General features: G+C 44.2%; 1 protein-coding gene across 1 annotated transcript in view; it reads left to right on the top strand.

Moving 5' to 3' along the window:
• The window catches only part of LOC116373910 (extensin-like), a 34537-nt gene extending 13249 nt beyond the window's left edge, over positions 1-21288 (top strand). The window contains exons 2-4 of the mRNA XM_031822213.1: positions 20171-20410; positions 20519-20650; positions 20902-21288. Of these exons, the coding sequence (XP_031678073.1) occupies positions 20171-20410; positions 20519-20650; positions 20902-21288 (759 nt within the window). The remainder of the gene's footprint in view (positions 1-20170; positions 20411-20518; positions 20651-20901) is intronic.
• Positions 21289-21603: the final 315 nt, after the last annotated feature.

The following is a 21603-nucleotide window of genomic DNA, read 5'->3' as shown; positions in this document are numbered from 1 at the left end:
TCCTCCCTCTCTCCTCCCTCTCTCCTCCCTCTCCCCTCTCTCCTCTCTCTCTTTCTCGGAGGAGCCTTAGGACCATGCCTCAGGACTACCTGGCCTGATGACTCCTTGCTGTCCCCAGCCCACCTGGCCGTGCTGCTGCTCCAGTTTCAACTGTTCTGCCTTTGGCTATGAAACCCTGACCTGTTCACCGGACGTGCTACCTGTCCCAGACCTGCTGTTTTCAACTCTCTAGAGACAGCAGGAGCGGTAGAGATACTCTGAATGATCGGCTATGAAAAGCCAACTGACATTTACTCCTGAGGTGCTGACCTGTTGCACCTTCTACAACCACTGTCATTATTATTATTTGACCCTGCTGGTCGTCTTTGAACATTTGAACATCTTGGTCATGTTCTGTTATAATCTCCACCCGGCACAGCCAGAAGAGGACTGGCCACCCCTCATAGCCTCGTTCCTTTCTAGGTTAGTTCCTAGGTTCCTGCCTTTCTAAAGAGTTTTTCCTAGCCACCGTGCCTCTACACCTGCATTGCTTGCTGTTTGCCGTTGTAGGCTGGCTTTCTGTACAGCACTTTGTGACATCAGCTGATGTAAGAAAAGCTTTAGAAATGTTTTGATTGATTGAATTTGATTGATCAGCGTAACTGTCAGTGCCAATTATTCTCTGATCCATGCGTTCGAAACCTGGTAACCTGGCAACCTGGCAAGTCAGCTGACATGAACGAGTAAAACTCCGTTATGATTAAATTAAGGAGTAAAACATTATGAACGAATGATTAAATCAGTCTTGCCATCATCAGGACAAAACATGACTCGGGTCAGACAAGACTATGCTACACAGTGCATGAAATGGCCAGTTCTGTAGAATTTCTGTCCATTTCAGGCCACTTGAAATGCTGTTGTGACGTCTTGTCTTTTCTGCTATTCGACACAACTGGCAGTCTGCCAATGCTCTAAGTTTTCAGTATGTGTGTATAGGGTTCATATTCAGGTTTCCAGCATATCACAAGACTGTGTTAGCCCTCTGAGCTTGGGCATTTAGCCTGGCTAATGTAGGCCTCTACGTCTCAGATAAGGTCAGTCATCAGGCGAGCGTGGTTCCAAACTACCTCCATTTCATAATAATAACAATAACGTAAGGGTGGTTTTAAACTACCTCCATTGCACACTGTATGCTTCAAGTCTATGTCAACAGATTAATTTAAACAAAAAATGTCCTACAGGGACAGCACATTGTAAAAGGTCAGTGTTGGGATGTCACATGCAGTCAAACAGAATGACTTTTGATGAGGAAATGTCAACGCTGTCAATGAGTGGTTGTGATGTGATTAGATCTGGCATTATCCTTGTTTCATCGTATGTTTCTTGGCCTACTTTATAATACCATCTACCAAAGAATGGCATGTCATTTTGCTGTTGTATGTGTTACAAATCAATACATTTGATCCAAACACAGTGCATGAACAACATTGTGTAGGATCATTAAATACAGGAATTTATATTTCTAAAAATCGTAAAATAACAAGGTGAGATCAGTAGAGGTTTATTGGTTTGAAATCATACACATGTATTGGGTTATACACATTAGCATTAACGCAGGGGCTTACAGTGGTCCGTAATGGGCCTGAGAGAAAAAAAGAAAGAAAAAAAGTTTTTATTTTTATGACACCACAGGAGGCAGCTCTTAATGTTCAAAACACACCAGAGAACACAATGTACCCCAAGAGGACAGGGTGTTCACCCATGAAATGATTAAGTCACTTAAGGTTTATACAAATATGTCCATTGTAAAGAACATGTAGTCAGAAAAACAATGTTACAAACCCCATGTCTCTACTATATATGGTTGAAAAGTAACCTTAATCGTTACAGACGATTAACGAATTTTGCATGTTCAGAGTGAATGGAATGTCATCACAGGCCTGATAACTAGTGGCTGCAGGATCGTGACTGAAAACATGGTCTTTTTCTAAATTAAAATCACTGAATATAAAATACTAAATAGGGACTAAATATATATTTATTTACAAAGGTAAAATCATTTATTTCAACATCCACCCTCCTCGAAGACAATCTGTTCTTGTTTTCAATGTGTCCATTTCAGGCCACTTGAAATGCTGTTGTGACGTCTTGTCTTTTCTGCTATTCTAGACAACTGGCAGTCTGCCAATGCTCTAAGTTTTGAGTATGTGTGTATAGGGTTCATATTCAGGTCTCCTGCATATCACAAAACTGTGTTAGCCCTCTGAGCTAAAACTGGGGCATTTAGCCTAGTCTGAGTCTTTCTCTTTAAATCGTCAAAGAAATGGCCCCTCTCAACATAGATTGATTGCCAATATAGGCAATGAACACCAAGGGTCAGGAGGTGAAAATGACGAAGGTATCAAGTTGATTTTGATTGGTCCTACCAGCAGAAACGCCTCCAAATAGTACCACCTCACAACACCAAATATGGAAGCGAAACAACCAAGAGCGGCCCAGTCTAAGCTAGCAATGGTCACAGCGAATAAATGTTCCTATTTCATCAACACTGTCAAATACACGTTTATTAAGGTTAAAATATTATAGATAACAATCTAACGATTAATTATATGTCATTTATAGTGATATCGGGCAAAGAAAACTACGTTTTGACATTCATTTCGTAGCACCTTCTTGAATTGCCCCCTGTTTTTCTCTACATTGTAGAGCAATGAGTGAAAGCCCTACAGAGGATCAATAGTTTATAAATAAAAAAATACATGTAGATTGATTTTTATCACAAACAAGTAACTGACAAAATAAAGGGAACACCAACATAAAGTGTCTTAATAGGGTGTTGGGCCACCACAAGCTGCCAGAACAGCTTGAATACACCTTCACATAGATTCTACAAGTGGACCTAAACCCTACCAGGAAAATGAACCCCACACACTATAACAAACTTTGTATCCCTCATTTACTCAAATGTTTTCTTTGTTTTGGCGGTTACCGGTCATTTGGAAAGCATGCGTGCCAAATATGGAACAGCTTGTTGTGTTGTTGCCATAGACATATAATCCATAGAAGGTATTTGGAACCTCTAACCCTGGCAATTTGACTGTAAACACATGGGTGCACCAGCAATGGCTGCCAGTCCTGACTTGAATAGGAACTGCCATCTATGGAGTATATGTCTATGGTTGGTAGCAGCTGTCTGTTTGCCTTTTGCAAATACATTTGCAGGAAAAACGTACAGTTTGGAAAAGAGAAGACTAATCTGTCTACAAGCAATACTACCAGTGTTGAGCGAACAGCAGCACTGTTTTTCAACTTGAGATAGGATATTAGTGTGTATGTATATATATGTATGTATATATATATATATATATATATATATATATATATATATATATATATATATATATATGTCGTGACGTTGGCCTGGGGGTAGGTTTATGACAGTCATAAATCCCTCTTCCCCCCTTTTTCCTCTCTCTACCCTACTCATGTTACATTTGCAAATCCCTTGGTTAACATAGAGATTCTGGGAACATCAGAAGGTGGGGGGAAATTAACTATATTCTGGTAATCCGACCAATTGAACATATGCGGTGGTACTTAATGAATATGATGTCAGTTCGGTTGTCATCTCAGACATTCTCATCAATGATAAGATGACATAAACTCTACAGTGGAAAGTCTACACATCAGAGTTATCGGATTCACATGGAATTGTTGTTCAATTTAAATGTTTGAATGTGAAATTATTCGTGATGGGATGAAATGTGATTTTAGCTTATTAAATGTGAGATTTGGGTTTTCATTAGAGAGAGCCCTACTCCCTGCTCTGCTCAATCAGTGGCCCGCCCCTGTGAAGGGACATGGGCTATAAACAAACACGCCCTCCTCTCCCTTCCTATGTAAGCCCTTGATGACAATGAGGACGACGGTCTGATGTCAGAATGGTTCAGATAATAACTACAGAATGAAGCCAACATCAGCGCGAGCTTTGGTTGCGAATGGTATGAACTTTGAACTCTTATTTACTACAGAAGTGATACCTCCTAGCCGTTGAGTTAGCAACAGCCGCTGCAATCGAGGGTTAGGAAGGAACAGACAGAGTATCCCATCTACCACACAACAATGTTACTACAACGTATTCAATTTACCAGCAAAGACATTCTTCAAATGACTCGGTTGGGCAACACGGCCTTCCATCTACCACCAACCTACCGAAGCGCAGCTCAGAGTAAATATTTATTGCATTTTCCTTTTCCAAATGGGCGGTCATTTAGAATGCATAAGATACTGTATTTACGATAGCACAGCTTCGCCCTTCGTTCCTCAGTCTTCCCACTCTTTCACTCAAAGCCAGCCCCTTTTCTTTTGTGTAACCAGCTGTCATATCTGCTCCGCCCGCTATGGACGTTTTCCTTTATGCCGTAATTTGTAATCAAGTTATGATTTAAATATGTGTATGTGTAATTCTGTGTGATTAGTTAGGTATTTAGTAAATAAATAATTATACCCAATTTTGTATTGCTGATTCAACTTGTTAGCCAGGGTTCGTGCAGATAACCAAGAATTTACAACTTTCAGATGAGACTGAATTAAGATGACGATTAATATTTACTGCTATTGATGCAAAATATTACTAGGTCTTTAAGAGTTTATTCGGAAGATAACAGCTCTATAAATATTATTTTGTGGTGCCCCGACTCTCTAGTTAGTTACATTTACATGATTAGCTCAATCAGGTGATATTAATTACGGAGAAATTATTTTCTAGAATAGCATGTCATATCAATTAATCCGGCATAGCCAATGATACGACAATACAGATATATATATATATATATATACACATACATACATACATACATACATACATACATACATACATACATACATACATACATATATATATATATCTGTATTGTCGTATCATTGGTTATGCCGGATTAATTATATATATATATATATATATATATATATATATATATATATATATATATATATATATATATATATATATATATATATATATATATATATATATATATATATATATATATATATATATATATACAGTACCAGTCAAAGGTTTGGACAGACCTACTCATTCAAGGGTTTTTCTTTATTTTTACTATTTTATCAGATGTGGAAGAATAGTGAAGACATCAAAACTATGAAATAACACGTATGGAATCATGTAGTAACCAAAAAAGTGTTAAACAAATATTTGATATTTATTAGAATCTTGATTGTAGCCACCCTTTGCCTTGATGACAGCTTTGCACACTCTAATATATAATAGGCTACACTGAATCACCTAATGATATTATATATATATAATCTAATCTATGGATTTCACATGACTGGGCAGGGGTGCAGCCCCCCCCCCCCCCCCCCCCCCCCCCCACAGTTCTCTAAAATTACATTGGAAGCAGCTTATGGTAGAGAAATTAACATTCAATTTTATGGCATCAGCTCTGGCAACATTTCTGCAGTCAGCCTGCCAATTCCATGCTCCCTCAAAACTTGAGACATATGTGTCATTGTGTTGTGACCAAGCTGCACATTTTGAAGGGGCCTTTTTATGTCCACAGCACAAGGTGCACCGGTGCAATGACCATGCTGTTTAATCATCTTCTTGATATGCCACAGCTGTCAGGTGGCTGGATTATCTTGGCAAAGGTGAAATGTTCACTAACAGGGATGTAAAGAAAGGTGTGCACAACTTTTGAGAGAAATAAGCTTTTTGTGCATCTGGAAAATGTCTTGGATTTTTTTATTTCAGCTCATGAAACATGGGACCAACACTTTACATATGCATATATATGTTCTCCTGATGTGTCGCTTCATTGGCCTGGGGTATTTTTTAAATTCAAATATGAAAAACCAAAGCCCCGGTGGCCTAGAATTATTTTCTCCGGCCCTGGTGTTACGCTTAGTAGTGAAACAGAGAAACAAGACAATGATTTCTGTTTTTATGCAAATTACATGAAAATAAATCTATTCATATTTTGCCAGGTCAGCTTTGTGTTTTACTCCTCTGACAGTATGAAAATCCTTTAAGTAACTCATTATCATTGAGGGATTTCTCAATGTACTTAACATAATTGTCAGATCCATCCTGTTGTCAAACAAAAGAAGGAAGTATATTCTGTTTAATCTAAACAACATTTTAATTTCTTATCTTTGTCCGTCTTTTATTTAAAGCATTTTCTTTTGCACATGTGCACATTTTGTACAGGTGCTAACACTTGCTGGGCAAATCGTATCTAAGAGATCCAAAATAAACACAAAAACACAATTTCATTTTTTTAGAAGCCAAACACCAACATCGCACAATGTTTTCCAATGAAAATCTGGGGAGATAAATGACAAAGTCTGAAGTTGCGGAGTGGTTAAATTGAGGCTGCATCTCCTAACGCTCGAGCGAGCATGTAGGCCATACGCCATGGATGCTCGATACACCCGGAGGTGAGGAGAGCACAGCGCTTTTCTAAACGTCAAGCTGGCTTCACTGCATCACAGTGACACTGCCTCTGCCTGGGAGAGAAAGTCCACCTGCAATGTACCCATCTGCATAAAAACAGCCCTTAAACCACCTGGATAGCTGCATCTATGACAATCAGCTGTGGACACCAGACAGAAGAAACAGGACATTTATGTGAGAAAAATGGGAATTACAGCCTTCAGAAAGTATTCACACCCCTTGTTACAGCCTCAATTTAAAATGGATTAAATTAAATTGAGGTTGTTTTGTCACTGGCCTACACACAATACCCCTCAATGTCAAAGTGGAATTATATTGTTTGAATTTAAAAATAAAAATAAATATTAAATGTAAAGCTGAAATGTATTGAGTCAATAAGTATTCATGCCTAAATAAGTTCAGGAGTAAAAATATAATTAACAAGTTGCATTATAAGTGGCATGGACTCACTCTGTGCAATAATAGTTTTTAACATTCTTTTTTTAATGACTATCTCATCTTTGTACCCCACAAATACAATTATCTGCAAGGTCCCTCAGTTGAGCAGTGAATTTCAAACACAGATTCAACCACAAAAACCAGGGAGGTTTTTCTATACCTCTCAAAGAAGGGAATCTATTAGTAGATGGGGAGAAAAAAGAATATCCCTTGAATATCCCTTTGGCCATGGTGAAGTTATTAATTACACTTTGGATGGTGTATCAACACACCCAGTCACTATAAAGATACAGGCGTCCTTCCTAACTCAGTTGCCAGAGAGGAAGGAAATCGTTCAGGGATTTCACCATGAGGCCAATGTTGACATTAAAACAATGAAAGAGTTTAATAGCTGTTATCGGAGAAAACTGAGGATGGATCAACAACATTATGGTTACTCCACAATACTAACCTAATTGACAGAGTTAAGACGTAGGCCAGTAAAGAACACAAATATTCCAAAATTCAATACAACACATTACTGGGTACCACTCTCCATATGTTCAAGCATAGTGGTTGCTGTGCCATGTTATGGGTATGCTTGTAATCATTAAGGACTGGGGAGTATTTCAGGATAAAAAATAAGCCGAATGGAGCTAAGCACAGGCAAAATCCTAGAGGAAAACCTTGTTCAGTCTGCGTTCCACCAGACACTGGGAGATGAATTCACCTTTCAGCAGGACAATAACCTAAAACACAAGGACAAATCAACACTGGATTTTCTTACCAAGAAGACAGTGAATGTTCCTGAGTGGCAGAGTTACACTTTTGACTTAAATCTACTTGAAAATCTATGGAAGGACCTGATATTGGTTGTCTAGCAATGATCAACAACCAATCTGACAGAGCTTGAACATTTTTTTAAAAGTTTGTTTTTAAAGAATAAGGGGCAAATGTTGCACAATCCAGGTGTGGAAAGCTCCTAAAAACTTACCCAGATAGGCACAGCTGTAATCGCTGCCAAATGTGCTTCTACAAAGTATTGACTCAGGGGTGTGAATACTTATGTAAATTAAATATTTCTGTATTTAATTTTCAATACATTTGTAAAAATGTCTAAAAACTGGTTTTCACTGTCGTTATTTTGAATTCAAGCTGTAACACAACAAAATGTTGAATAAGTCAAGGAGTATGAATATTTAATGTGAAAATGTGTGTTATTTTTCATTCAATTTGATTTATTTCAGTTATATGTTTTTGTGTGTCAATGATATTGTATAACCTTGTCATCTTTGTTTTTCAAATGATTGTAAGACTTTACTTTACTACGCTTTACTTTACTACGCTTTACTTCACTACACTTTACTTTACTACAGTTTACTCTACTACACTTTTACTACACTTTACCACACTTTACTTCACTTTACTACACTTTACTTCACTTTACCACACTTTACTTTACTACACTTTACTTTACTACACTTTACTTCACTTTACTACACTTTACGTTACTACAATTTACGTTACTTTACTACACTACTTCACTTGACTACACTTTACTTTACTACACTTTACTTCACTTTACTACTCTTTACTTTACTACACTTTACTTTACTACACTTTTATTTTTTTTATTTTTTTCACCTTTATTTAACCAGACTTTACTACACTTTACTTTACTTTACTTTACTTTACTATACTACTTCACTTTCCTACACTTTACTTTATTACACTTTACTTTATTACACTTTATTACACTTTACTTCACTTCACTTTACTTCACTTTACTTCACTTCCCTAAACTTTACTTTACTTTAAAGGTTTTAATTATTATTGTCCCCGCGGGGAAATGTTGTTGCAGTATCATGTACATTTTTTATTTGGTGTTTAGATACAATAGACAACACATTTTAATAACAGTGACATGCAGTATATAGCGATGAAAGACGACCAGCCTGCTGGCCTTACTGGGTCCAATGGAACATTAACCGCAGCTGATTACGAGGGATATCACACCTGGCACAATTGATTGTCTAGCTCGGTTATTCCTGCCGGGTAGTGCCCTATACATGCACCCAGAGGGGAGTAGTTTAAAGCCCGGGTACAGGGGTGGCTTGGGTCTAAAAGGATTGTGTGCGCCTTGCTGAGGGCCCTGACCTTAAAGATCTCATTCAAGCCTGTCTGTTTGACTCCAAGTACCTTACTTACTGTGGTGATAATCCTTCTCAGCATATTTTTCTGTCTGACAGTAGCCTTGCCAAACCAACAAACAATACAACAAGTTAATAGTCTCAATGAAAGATTTATAAAACAGTCAACATTTAAAGATCTCAAATTTTGAGAAAATACATTGGTGTACTACTGCTGGCAGAATAGTTAAGATTATTTAGTTATTTGATTTCCATATTTTATATTACTCCGAAACGAAATAATCCTTGTCAAAAAAGATAGCTGTGTATGTTCAAGGTCAACCAAAGACACTATGATCAGATCCCTTATCATCAATAACCATTCATCAAGTTATCCTCATTACCTTTTTAAAGCCATTTGGAATCTAGACTGACGAAACAACATACCACCAAGTGACAGGTAGCCAACAACGAGGTGGTTAGAGCTCCTGTTGCTAGGTGACCACCACTAGCCAATGTGACAGCCGATAAGAGCGCACCAAAACAACACACTAAATCACACTGCTACCCATTTCAAATGAAACAGGCAGTGGCTCGGGTGGTGATGATGCACCTGTACTGACCTCGCCTTCTGGATGATAGCGGGGTGAACAGGAAGTGGCTCGGGTGGTGATGATGCACCTGTACTGACCTCGCCTTCTGGATGATAGCGGGGTGAACAGGCAGTGGCTCGGGTGGTGATGATGCACCTGTACTGACCTCGCCTTCTGGATGATAGCGGGGTGAACAGGCAGTGGCTCGGGTGGTGATGATGCACCTGTACTGACCTCGCCTTCTGGATGATAGCGGGGTGAACAGGCAGTGGCTCGGGTGGTGATGATGCACCTGTACTGACCTCGCCTTCTGGATGATAGCGGGGTGAACAGGCAGTGGCTCGGGTGGTGATGATGCACCTGTACTGACCTCGCCTTCTGGATGATAGCGGGGTGAACAGGCAGTGGCTCGGGTGGTGATGATGCACCTGTACTGACCTCGCCTTCTGGATGATAGCGGGGTGAACAGGCAGTGGCTCGGGTGGTGATGATGCACCTGTACTGACCTCGCCTTCTGGATGATAGCGGGGTGAACAGGCAGTGGCTCGGGTTGTTGTTGTCCTTGATGATCATTTGCAATGTAAAGCAAGAGGAAGTTAGAGAGGATTGAAATGTGAATATGGATGAGGACGGACGACAGGAATAATCATAGACTCTTGTTCCTCTCTCGTCCCTCTCTCGTCCCTCTCTCGTCCCTCTCTCGTCCCTCTCCCGTCCCTCTCTCGTCCCTCTCTCATCCCTCTCTCATCCCTCTCTCGTCCCTCTGCCTCGTCAGCACCCGGTGACATCCTTATGCAGACAAATCAAAATCTGGGGATGAGGAAAGAGGAAGGGAGAGAGAGTGAGATAGGGAGAATAAAGGGAGGGGTGGAGGAGTCAGTAATTAATCCCTAGTTTAGGATTACGAGGGGTTCCGATAGCGCCCGTACGGATCAGGTTATTTTTAAGTGAGTTTCTCAAGGCCTCGTTAGGCTTCTGAGCTAAAGCCCCGCCCCCTCCTACCTCCTCCATCATCATGCCACTGGCCTACTTTTCAACTATCCCTGGCATGGTCCCAGAAATAAGATTAGGGTTTATATGAGGCATATTAAACTTTCCCCACCAGGCTTCATATCGTACTCGTATTATTAAAATCTCTCAAGTAGAAAACGGAGGCATTCAAAAAGCTGAATGGAGATAGGGGAGTGAATGGATTTCCCACCTTAAGAACACATAGGGGAATTCACACCAATTGCAATATTTTTCAGGTACATTCTACCTATAACCAGATGGCAAAACTGTGCAAAACTGATATAATGACTACATCATTTTAACCAGTTTCTAGTTTTTACAGTTGCAACGATATCACTACCCTATGTAGATGTGAAGAGGGCACGACAAAACCTGTTCCCCTGTCAGGAGACTGAAAAGATTTGCCATGGAAACCTCAGATCCTCAAAAAGTTTTACAGCTGCACCCTTGAGAGCATCCTAATGGGTTGCATCACTACTGCCTGGTATGGCAACTGCTCGGTCTCCGTCCACAAGGCACTACAGAGGGTAATGCGTACGGCCCAGCACATCACCGGGGCCACGTTTCCTGCCATCCAGGACCAGAAGGTGTCAGAGGAAGGCCCTAAAGACTCCAGCCACCCTTGTCATAGGCTGTTCTCTCTGCTTCCGCACGACAAGCGGTACCGGAGCGCCAAGTCTAGATCCAAGAGGCTTCTAAACAGCTTCAACCCTCAAGCAATAAGACTCCTGTACAGCTAATTAAATGGCTACCCAGACTATTTGCATTGCCCCCCTCCACCTACGCTGCTGCTACTCTCTGTTATTATCTGTGCATAGCCACTTTAGTAACTCTACCTATTTGTACAGTTGAAGTCGGAAGTTTACATACACCTTAGCCAAGTACATTTAGACTCTGTTTTTAACCATTCCTGACATTTAATCCTAGTAGAAATTCCCTGTCTTAGGTCAGTTAGGATCACCATTATATTTTAAGAATGTGAAATGTTAGAATAATAGTAGAGAGAGTGATTTATTTCAGCTTTTATTTCTTTCATCACATTACCAGTGTTTAGATACACTAAAATAGTATTTGGTAGCATTGCCTTTACATGTTTTAGCTTGGGTCGAATGTTTTGGGTAGCCTTTCACAAGCTTACCACAAAAAGTTGGGTGAATTTTGGCCCATTCCTCCTGAAAGAGATGGTGTAACTGAGTAAGATTTGTAAGCCTCCTTGCTCGCCCACGCCTTTTCAGTTCTGCCCACAAATATTCTACAGCATTGAGGTCAGGGCTTTGTGATTGCTACTCCAATAGCTTGACTTTGTTGTGCTTAAGCCATTTTGCCACAACTTTGGAAGGATGCTTGGGGACATGATGCCATCTATTTTGTGAAGCGCACCAGCCCCTCCTGAAGCAAGCAACATGATGCTGCCACCCCCGTGCTTCATGGTTGGGATGGTGTTCTTCGGCTTGCAAGCCTCCCCCTTTTTCCTCCAAACATAACGATGGTCATTATGGCCAAACAGTTCCATTTTTGTTTCATCAGACCAGAGGACATTTCTCAAAAAGTACGATCTTTGTCCCCATGTGCAGTTGCAAACCGTAGTCTGGCTTTTTTATTGTGGTTTTGGAGCAGTGGATTCTCCCTTGCTGAGCGGCCTTTCAGGTTATGTCGATATAGGACTCGTTTTACTGTGGATATAGATACTTTGGTACCTGTTTCCTCCAGCATCTTCACAGGGTCCTTTGCTGTTGTTCTGCGATTGATTTGCACTTTTCGCACCAAAGTACGTTCATCTCTAAAAAGACAGAACGCGTCTCCTTCCTGAGTGGTATGACGGCTGAGTGGTCCCATGGTGTATATACTTGCGTACTATTGTTTGTACAGATGAACGTGGTACCTTCAGGCGTTTGGAAATTGCTCCCGAGGACGAACCAGACTTGTGGAGGTCTACAATTTTTGGCTTGGCTGATTTCTTTTGATTTTCCGATTATGTTAAGCAAAGAGGCACTGAGTTTGAAGGTAGGCCTTGAAATACATCCACAGGTACAACTCCAATTGACTCAAATGATGTAAATTTGCCTATCAGAAGCTTCTAAAGCCATGACATAATTTTCTGGAATTTTCCAAGCTGTTTAAAGGCACAGTCAACTTAGTGTATGTAAACTTCTGACCCACTGGAATTGTGACACAGTGAATTATAAGTGAAATATTCTGTCTGTAAACAATTGTTGGAAAAATTACTTGAGTCATGCATGAAGTAGATGTCCTAACCGACTTGCCAAAACTATAGTTTGTTAAACCTCTTAGGGATCCCTTAACGCTCGAATTACGTGATAGATTTGACAACATCCGGTGAAATTGCAGACGCCAAATTCAAACTACAGAAATATAAATATATTAATACAAGTGTAATACATCAAAATAAAGCATAACTCAGATTTCAAAAAGGCTTTACGGCGAAAGCACACCATGTGATTATCTAAGGACAGCACCCAGCATACAAAAACATGAAAACCATTTTTCAACCAGGCAGGTGCGACACGAAAGTCACCTTTGAAGATCTTCATCTTTTTGCAATCAAATGAATCAGTGACACAATGAATGGTCATTTTGTTAGATAAATTCGTACTTTATATCCCCAAAATGTCTATTTATTTGGCGCGTTTGATTCAGAAATACACCGGTTCCATCTCACCCAACATGACTACAAAGTATCTAATAAGTTACCTGGGTCCAAACATTTCAAACAATGTTTCTAATCCAACCTCAGGTACCCTAAAATGTAAATAATCAATCAAATTTAAGACGGAATAAACTGTTTCCAATACAGGAGAAAAATAACGAGGAGCGCGCTCCTGTTCACGCGCACCAAAAGACTTCTTCATTTCTCAAAAGAAAACATCGAACAATTTCTAAAGACTGTTGACATCTAGTGGAAGTCATAGGAACTGCAATATGGGCCCTAATAAATCAGGTTTCCCATAGAAGAGCTTTGGAAAACACAACATCAAAAATCCCTGGATGGATTGTGCTCGGGGTTTCGCCTGCCAAATCAGTTATGTTATACTCACAGACATTATTGTAACAGTTTTAGAAACTTCAGAGTGTTTTCCATCCAATACTACCATGCATATGCATATCCTAGCTTCTGGGCCTGAGTAACAGGCAGTTTACTATGGGCACGCTTTTCATCCGGACGTGAAAATACCGCCCCTTACCCCAAAGAGGTTTAACAAGAAATGTGTGGAGTGGTTGAAAAACTAGTTTTAATGACTCCAACCTAAGTGTATGTAAACTTCCGACTCCAACTGTAAGTACCTTAATTACCTTGACACTGGTGCCCCTTCACATTGACACATTGACTCATTGACATTGACCAGTACCCCCTGTATATAGCCTCCACATTGACTCTGTACCAGTACCACCTGTATATAGCCTCCACATTGACTCAGTACCGGTACCCCCTGTATATAGCCTCCACATTGACTCTGTACCGGTACCCCCTGTATATAGCCTCCACATTGACTCTGTACCGGTACCCCCTGTATATAGCCTCCACATTGACTCTGTACCGGTACCCCCTGTATATAGCCTCCACATTGACTCTGTACCGGTACCCCCTGTATATAGCCTCCACATTGACTCTGTACCGGTACCCCCTGTATATAGCCTCCACATTGACTCTGTACCAGTACCCTCTGTATATAGCCTCCACATTGACTCTGTACCAGTACCCCCTGTATATAGCCTCCACATTGACTCTGTACCAGTACCCCCTGTATATAGCCTCCACATTGACTCTGTACCAGTACCCTCTGTATATAGCCTCCACATTGACTCTGTACCAGTACCCCCTGTATATAGCCTCCACATTGACTCTGTACCAGTACCCCCTGTATATAGCCTCCACATTGACTCTGTACCAGTACCCCCTGTATATAGCCTCCACATTGTCTCTGTACCAGTACCCCCAGTATATAGCCTCCACATTGACTCTGTACCGGTACCCCCCAGTATATAGCCTCCACATTGACTCTGTACCAGTACCCCCTGTATATAGCCTCCACATTGACTCTGTACCGGTACCCCCAGTATATAGCCTCCACATTGACTCTGTACCAGTACCCCCTGTATATAGCCTCCACATTGACTCTGTACCAGTACCCTCTGTATATAGCCTCCACATTGACTCTGTACCGGTACCCCCTATATAGCCTCCACATTGACTCTGTACCAGTACCCCCTGTATATAGCCTGCACATTGACTCTGTACCAGTACCCCCCTGTATATAGCCTCCACATTGACTCTGTACCGGTACCCCCAGTATATAGCCTCCACATTGACTCTGTACCAGTACCCCCAGTATATAGCCTCCACATTGACTCTGTACCAGTACCCCCAGTATATAGCCTCCACATTGACTCTGTACCAGTACCCCCAGTATATAGCCTCCACATTGACTCTGTACCAGTACCCCCAGTATATAGCCTCCACATTGACTCTGTACCAGTACCCCCAGTATATAGCCTCCACATTGACTCTGTACCAGTACCCCCAGTATATAGCCTCCACATTGACTCTGTACCAGTACCACCTGTATATAGCCTCCACATTGACTCTGTACCAGTACCCTCTGTATATAGCCTCCACATTGACTCTGTACCGGTACCACCTGTATATAGCCTCCACATTGACTCTGTACCAGTACCCCCAGTATATAGCCTCCACATTGACTCTGTACCAGTACCACCTGTATATAGCCTCCACATTGACTCTGTACCAGTACCCCCAGTATATAGCCTCCACATTGACTCTGTACCAGTACCCTCTGTATATAGCCTCCACATTGACTCTGTACCGGTACCCCCTATATAGCCTCCACATTGACTCTGTACCAGTACCCCCAGTATATAGCCTCCACATTGACTCTGTACCAGTACCCCCAGTATATAGCCTCCACATTGACTCTGTACCGGTACCCCCTGTATATAGCCTCCACATTGACTCTGTACCAGTACCCCCTGTATATAGCCTCCACATTGACTCTGTACCGGTACCCCCTGTATATAGCCTCCACATTGACTCTGTACCAGTACCCCCAGTATATAGCCTCCACATTGACTCTGTACCAGTACCCCCTGTATATAGCCTCCACATTGACTCTGTACCGGTACCCCCCTATATAGCCTCCACATTGACTCTGTACCAGTACCCCCAGTATATAGCCTCCACATTGACTCTGTACCGGTGCCCCCTGTATATAGCCTCCACATTGACTCTGTACCGGTACCCCCTATATAGCCTCCACATTGACTCTGTACCAGTACCCCCAGTATATAGCCTCCACATTGACTCTGTACCAGTACCCCCCTGTATATAGCCTCCACATTGACTCTGTACCAGTACCCCCAGTATATAGCCCTGCTTTTGCTATTTACTGCTGCTCTTTAATTATTTGTTATTCTTATCTCTTATTTTCTTAAAACTGCGTTGTTGTTAAAGGGCTTGTAAGTTAACATTTCTCTGTACGGTCTACAGCTGTTGTATTCGGCGCATGTGACAAATAACATTTCATTTAATTTAATTTCAACCAGTTTCTAGTTGTATAGTTGTAAAGACATCATTTCAACCAGTTTTGCCCATTGGGTAGTGGTCTGTATGGATGGTTTCACAAGGAGTGGATTTAGTGTGAATCTGTTGGGAGATTGAAATGGGTCCTGTGGCTTGTCTTTTGGTCTGGTATGTTAGCACTGGAGAGGAAAACCTACCAACGGCTCTCTGCCATCGTCTCTTAAATGAGAGGTTCCAGTGATTATTTGTACACAGAACAGTGTCGGGGGCATTCAAACTGCTTTTCCGCAACAGCTGACAGAAAAGTGTGAGGGAGTGAAACAAAAGTCAATCTGACTCTATTACTCCCTCTCTCTCTCTCCCTCTCTCTCTCTCTCTCTCTCTCTCTCTCTCTCTCTCTCTCTCTCTCTCTCTCTCTCTCTCTCTCCCCTTATCTCTTTTTTCTATCTTCTATCTGTGCTGGGTGATGAGCCCCTCCCCCCCCCCACCCCCCTCCTTAACGAATGTTTCCCACCATCCGGCACCTTCTCCACCACAGTTTTAACGGTTTATAACCACTTCCACCTCCTCTTCCTCAGCCCTGCTGCCAGTTTGGATTGGGGTTATATGCCTGCATCTCACAGTTGTCAAGCCTGCAGGCAGATAACATCGCAAAGGAAAGACATGCTGCCGCTTTAAAGTGTAGAGGGAAAGGGAGGTGTGGAGGGAAAGGGAGGTGTGGAGTGGAAGGGAGGTGTGGAGGGGAAGGGAGGTGTGGAGTGGAAGGGAGGTGTGGAGGGAAAGGGAGGTGTGGAGTGGAAGGGAAGGGAGGTGTGGAGTGGAAGGGAAGGGAGGTGTGGAGGGAAAGGGAGGTGTGGAGTGAAAGGGAGGTGTGGAGTGGAAGGGAGGTGTGGAGGGGAAGGGAGGTGTGGAGGGGAAGGGAGGTGTGGAGTGGAAGGGAGGTGTGGAGTGGAAGGGAGGTGTGGAGTGGAGGGGAGGTGTGGAGGGGAAGGGAGGTGTGGAGTGAAAGGGAGGTGTGGAGTGGAAGGGAGGTGTGGAGTGGAGGGGAGGTGTGGAGGGGAAGGGAGGTGTGGAGTGGAGGGGAGGTGTGGAGGGAAAGGGAGGTGTGGAGTGGAAGGGAGGTGTGGAGTGGAGGGGAGGTGTGGAGGGGAAGGGAGGTGTGGAGTGGAAGGGAGGTGTGGAGTGGAAGGGAGGTGTGGAGTGGAAGGGAGGTGTGGAGTGGAGGGGAGGTGTGGAGGGGAAGGGAGGTGTGGAGGGAAAGGGAGGTGTGGAGGGAAAGGGAGGTGTGGAGGGAAAGGGAGGTGTGGAGGGAAAGGGAGCTGTGGAGGGAAAGGGAGCTGTGGAGGGAAAGGGAGGTGTGGAGGGGAAGGGAGGTGTGGAGGGGAAGGGAGGTGTGGAGGGAAAGGGAGGTGTGGAGGGAAAGGGAGGTGTGGAGGGAAAGGGAGGTGTGGAGGGAAAGGGAGGTGTGGAGGGAAAGGGAGGTGTGGAGGGAAAGGGAGGTGTGGAGGGAAAGGGAGGTGTGGAGGGAAAGGGAGGTATGGAGGGGAAGGGAGGTTGGAGGGAAAGGGAGGTGTGTAGGGAAAGGGAGGTGTGGAGGGAAGGGAGGTGTGGAGTGGAAGGGAGGTGTGGAGGGAAAGGGAGGTGTGGAGTGGAAGGGAGCTGTGGAGTGGAAGGGAGGTGTGGAGTGGAGGGGAGGTGTGGAGGGGAAGGGAGGTGTGGAGGGGAAGGGAGGTGTGGAGTGGAAGGGAGGTGTGGAGGGGAAGGGAGGTGTGGAGTGGAAGGGAGGTGTGGAGGGGAAGGGAGATGTGGAGGGAAAGGGAGGTGTGGAAGGGAGGTGTGGAGGGAAAGGGAGGTGTGGAGGGAAAGGGAGGTGTGGAGTGGAGGGGAGGTGTGGAGTGGAGGGGAGGTGTGGAGTGGAAGGGAGGTGTGGAGTGGAGGGGAGGTGTGGAGTGGAAGGGAGGTATGGAGTGGAGGGAAGGTGTGGAGTGGAAGGGAGGTATGGAGTGGAGGGGAGGTGTGGAGTGGAAGGGAGGTGTGGAGGGAAGGTGTGGAGTGGAAGGGAGGTGTGGAGTGGAGGGAAGGTGTGGAGTGGAAGGGAGGTGTGGAGTGGAGGGGAGGTGTGGAGGGAAAGGGAGGTGTGGAGTGGAGGGGAGGTGTGGAGGGAAAGGGAGGTGTGGAGTGGAAGGGAGGTGTGGAAGGGAGGTGTGGAGTGGAAGGGAGGTGTGGAGTGGAGGGGAGGTGTGGAGTGGAAGGGAGGTGTGGAAGGGAGGTGTGGAGTAGAAGGGAGGTGTGGAGTGGAGGGGAGGTGTGGAGTGGAAGGAAGGTGTGGAGTGGAGGGGAGGTGTGGGGTAGAAGGGAGGTTTTGGAGTGGAAGGGAGGTGTGGAGTGGAAGGGAGGTGTGGAGTGGAAGGGAGGTGTGGAGTGGAGGGGAGGTGTGGGGTAGAAGGGAGGTGTGGAGTGGAGGGGAGGTGTGGAGTGGAAGGAAGGTGTGGAGTGGAGGGGAGGTGTGGGGTGGGGTGGAAGGGAGGTGTGGAGTGGAAGGGAGGTGTGGGGTAGAAGGGAGGTGTGGAGTGGAAGGGAAGTGTGGAGTGGAAGGGAGGTGTGGAGTGGAAGGGAGGTGTGGAGGGAAAGAAGGGAGGTGTGGAGTGGAAGGGAGGTGTGGAGTGGAAGGGAGGTGTGGAGTGGAAGGGAGGTGTAGAGTAGAAGGGAGGTGTGGAGTGGAAGGGAGGTCTGGGGCCCAACATGTGTGCTGTGGCTGAACCACCAGATGTGTACCAGGCATGGGAACGCTCCAAGAACTTTCCCCCACAGTGATGTCCATTTATGGAGGTCGAAGCACCTCTCTCTCGGTCTCCTGCAGTGTTTTGGTACACGATCGATAGCTTGATAGCTTTCAGTTTATAGCCTTTGCTAAGTTATGGCCTTATGGGGCTGAGCGAAACTTAAAGTGAGCACATGTGTCAAGTAATTTTCACGAAGGATGTGACTGTCTGCACAACTGCAGACTTTTTTTTTTTCGAAAATACTGCTAAAAGGTATTTTCACCACCACTTAGATTAAATGAGAGGTAACCTCTGTTTCAGGTCCACTCCTATGAGCACAAAATGTTGAAAGGACTTTGAAAAGATGTTAAGAAGATGCTGAAAATATGTTTAAAAGACATTGAAAATCTTTTTTTTGGGTTGAAAAGACACGAAAAACTTTCTCAGTGGAAATATTTAGCCATATTGATCACAAAGACCTGAAATCTCTGCAGTTGTCTCAAACTATCCCAATATGCAAGATGCCATTTCTAGACATCAAAATGGTCCCAATAATATATATATATATATACCTGAATGCAGTATATATGGAACTGAATATACTATATTTAACTGAATATACTATATAACTGAAAATACTATATATATAACTTAATACTATATAACTGAATACAGTATATAACTGAATATACTACATATAACTGAATACAGTATATAACTGAATATACTACATATAACTGAATACAGTATATAACTGAATATAATATATAACTGAAAATACTATATATAACTTAATACTATATATAACTGCATACAGTATATAACTGAATATACTATATAATGACATAGAGTATTGTATCTGATCTATCTAGAAGCAGAGATACATGTCGTTATACCATACCAGTGAGTATGAACGGCCTATACTGTAAATCACACAATGATTACAGATGTCATGCTAACCACAGAGTAACAGTCGTGATTATGGGTTAGACATGAATACAGTATTTTACATTCACTGAAAGAATGGACTCCGTTTGTTTACTGTATCCCAAAAGCCTTGAATTCAAGGAAATCTTAAAGTTTACCAAGTGATGTCTTCAAAAACCCACAGATTCTATTTTTGACCTCTTGTTTACTTTAATGTATTTCAAATGTACAGTCCTGGTCCCCTCCCTGGCTGACCTCAATTCCCCCACCGCACCCCTCTCATACCCTCTCTGTCCCACCCCTGTAAACCCCAGCCTCCCCCCACTCTCGTACCCTCTCTGTTCCACCACCCCTGTAAACCCCAGCCTCCCCCCACTCTCATACCCTCTCTGTCCCACCACCCCTGTAAACACCAGCCTTCCCCCACCCTCGTACCCTCTCTGTCCCACCACCCCTCTAAACCCCAACCTCCCCCCACCCTTGTACCCTCTCTGTCCCACCCCTGTAAACCCCAGCCCCCCCCACCCTCGTACCCTCTCTGTCCCACCACCCCTGTAAACACCAGCCTCTCCCACCCTCGTACCCTCTCTGTTCCACCACCCCTGTAAACCCCAGCCCCCCCCACCCTCGTACCCTCTCTGTCCCACCCCTGTAAACCCCAGCCTCCCCCCACCCTCGTAACCTCTCTGTCCCACCCCTGTAAACCCCATTCTCCCCCCACCCTCGTACCCTCTCTGTCCCGCCCCTGTAAACCCCAGCCTCCCCCACCCTCGTACCCTCTCTGTCCCACCCCTGTAAACACCAACCCCCCCCCACCCTCGTACCCTCTCTGTCCCACCCCTGTAAACCCCAGCCTCCCCCCACCCTCGTACCCTCTCTGTCCCACCCCTGTAAACACCAGCCTCCCCCACCCTCGTACCCTCTCTGTCCCACCCCTGTAAACCCCAGCCTCCCCCCACTCTCGTACCCTCTCTGTCCCACCACCCCTGTAAACACCAGCCTCCCCCCTCTCGTACCCTCTCTGTCCCACCCCTGTAAACCCCAGCCTCCCCCCACCCTCGTACCTTCTCTGTCCCACCACCCCTGTAAACCCCAGCCCCCCCACCCCACCCTCGTACCCTCTCTGTCCCACCCCTGTAAACCCCAGCCTCCCCCCACCCTCGTAACCTCTCTGTCCCACCCCTGTAAACCCCAGCCTCCCCCCACCCTCGTACCCTCTCTGTCCCACCCCTGTAAACCCCTGCCCTTCCCCACCCTCGTACCCTCTCTGTCCCACCCCTGTAAACACCAGCCTCCCCCACCCTCGTACCCTCTCTGTCCCACCCCTGTAAACCCCAGCCTCCCCCCACTCTCGTACCCTCTCTGTCCCACCACCAGCCCCACCACCAGCCCTGCCCTCATGTCTGCTACTGGCTCCCTTGATGCACACTAGGACCGGTGTGTGTGTGTGTGTGTGTGTGTGTGTGTGTGTGTGTGTGTGTGTGTGTGTGTGTGTGTGTGTGTGTGTGTGTGTGTGTGTGTGTGTGTGTGTGTGTGTGTGTGTGTGTGTGTGTGTGTGTGTTATGTGGGTGCTTGCATCTGTCTGTCCATCCATGTGCGTGTGTCTCCTTCCTGTCTGCCTGTCTGTTTATATGCATGCGGTGTGCAGCAGAAACTGGTTTTTTTTTGCCGGTGTGTGTTAGGCCCGTGGTTATTCCGGTGTGTGAGAGAGTGTGTAAGGGTGCGTGTAAGGACATCCAGCCGCCAC

Source organism: Oncorhynchus kisutch, linkage group LG4 (assembly GCF_002021735.2).
Source record: "Oncorhynchus kisutch isolate 150728-3 linkage group LG4, Okis_V2, whole genome shotgun sequence".
Classification (NCBI taxonomy): Eukaryota; Metazoa; Chordata; class Actinopteri; order Salmoniformes; family Salmonidae; genus Oncorhynchus; species Oncorhynchus kisutch.
This window is presented reverse-complemented; position numbering and strand designations above follow the sequence as displayed.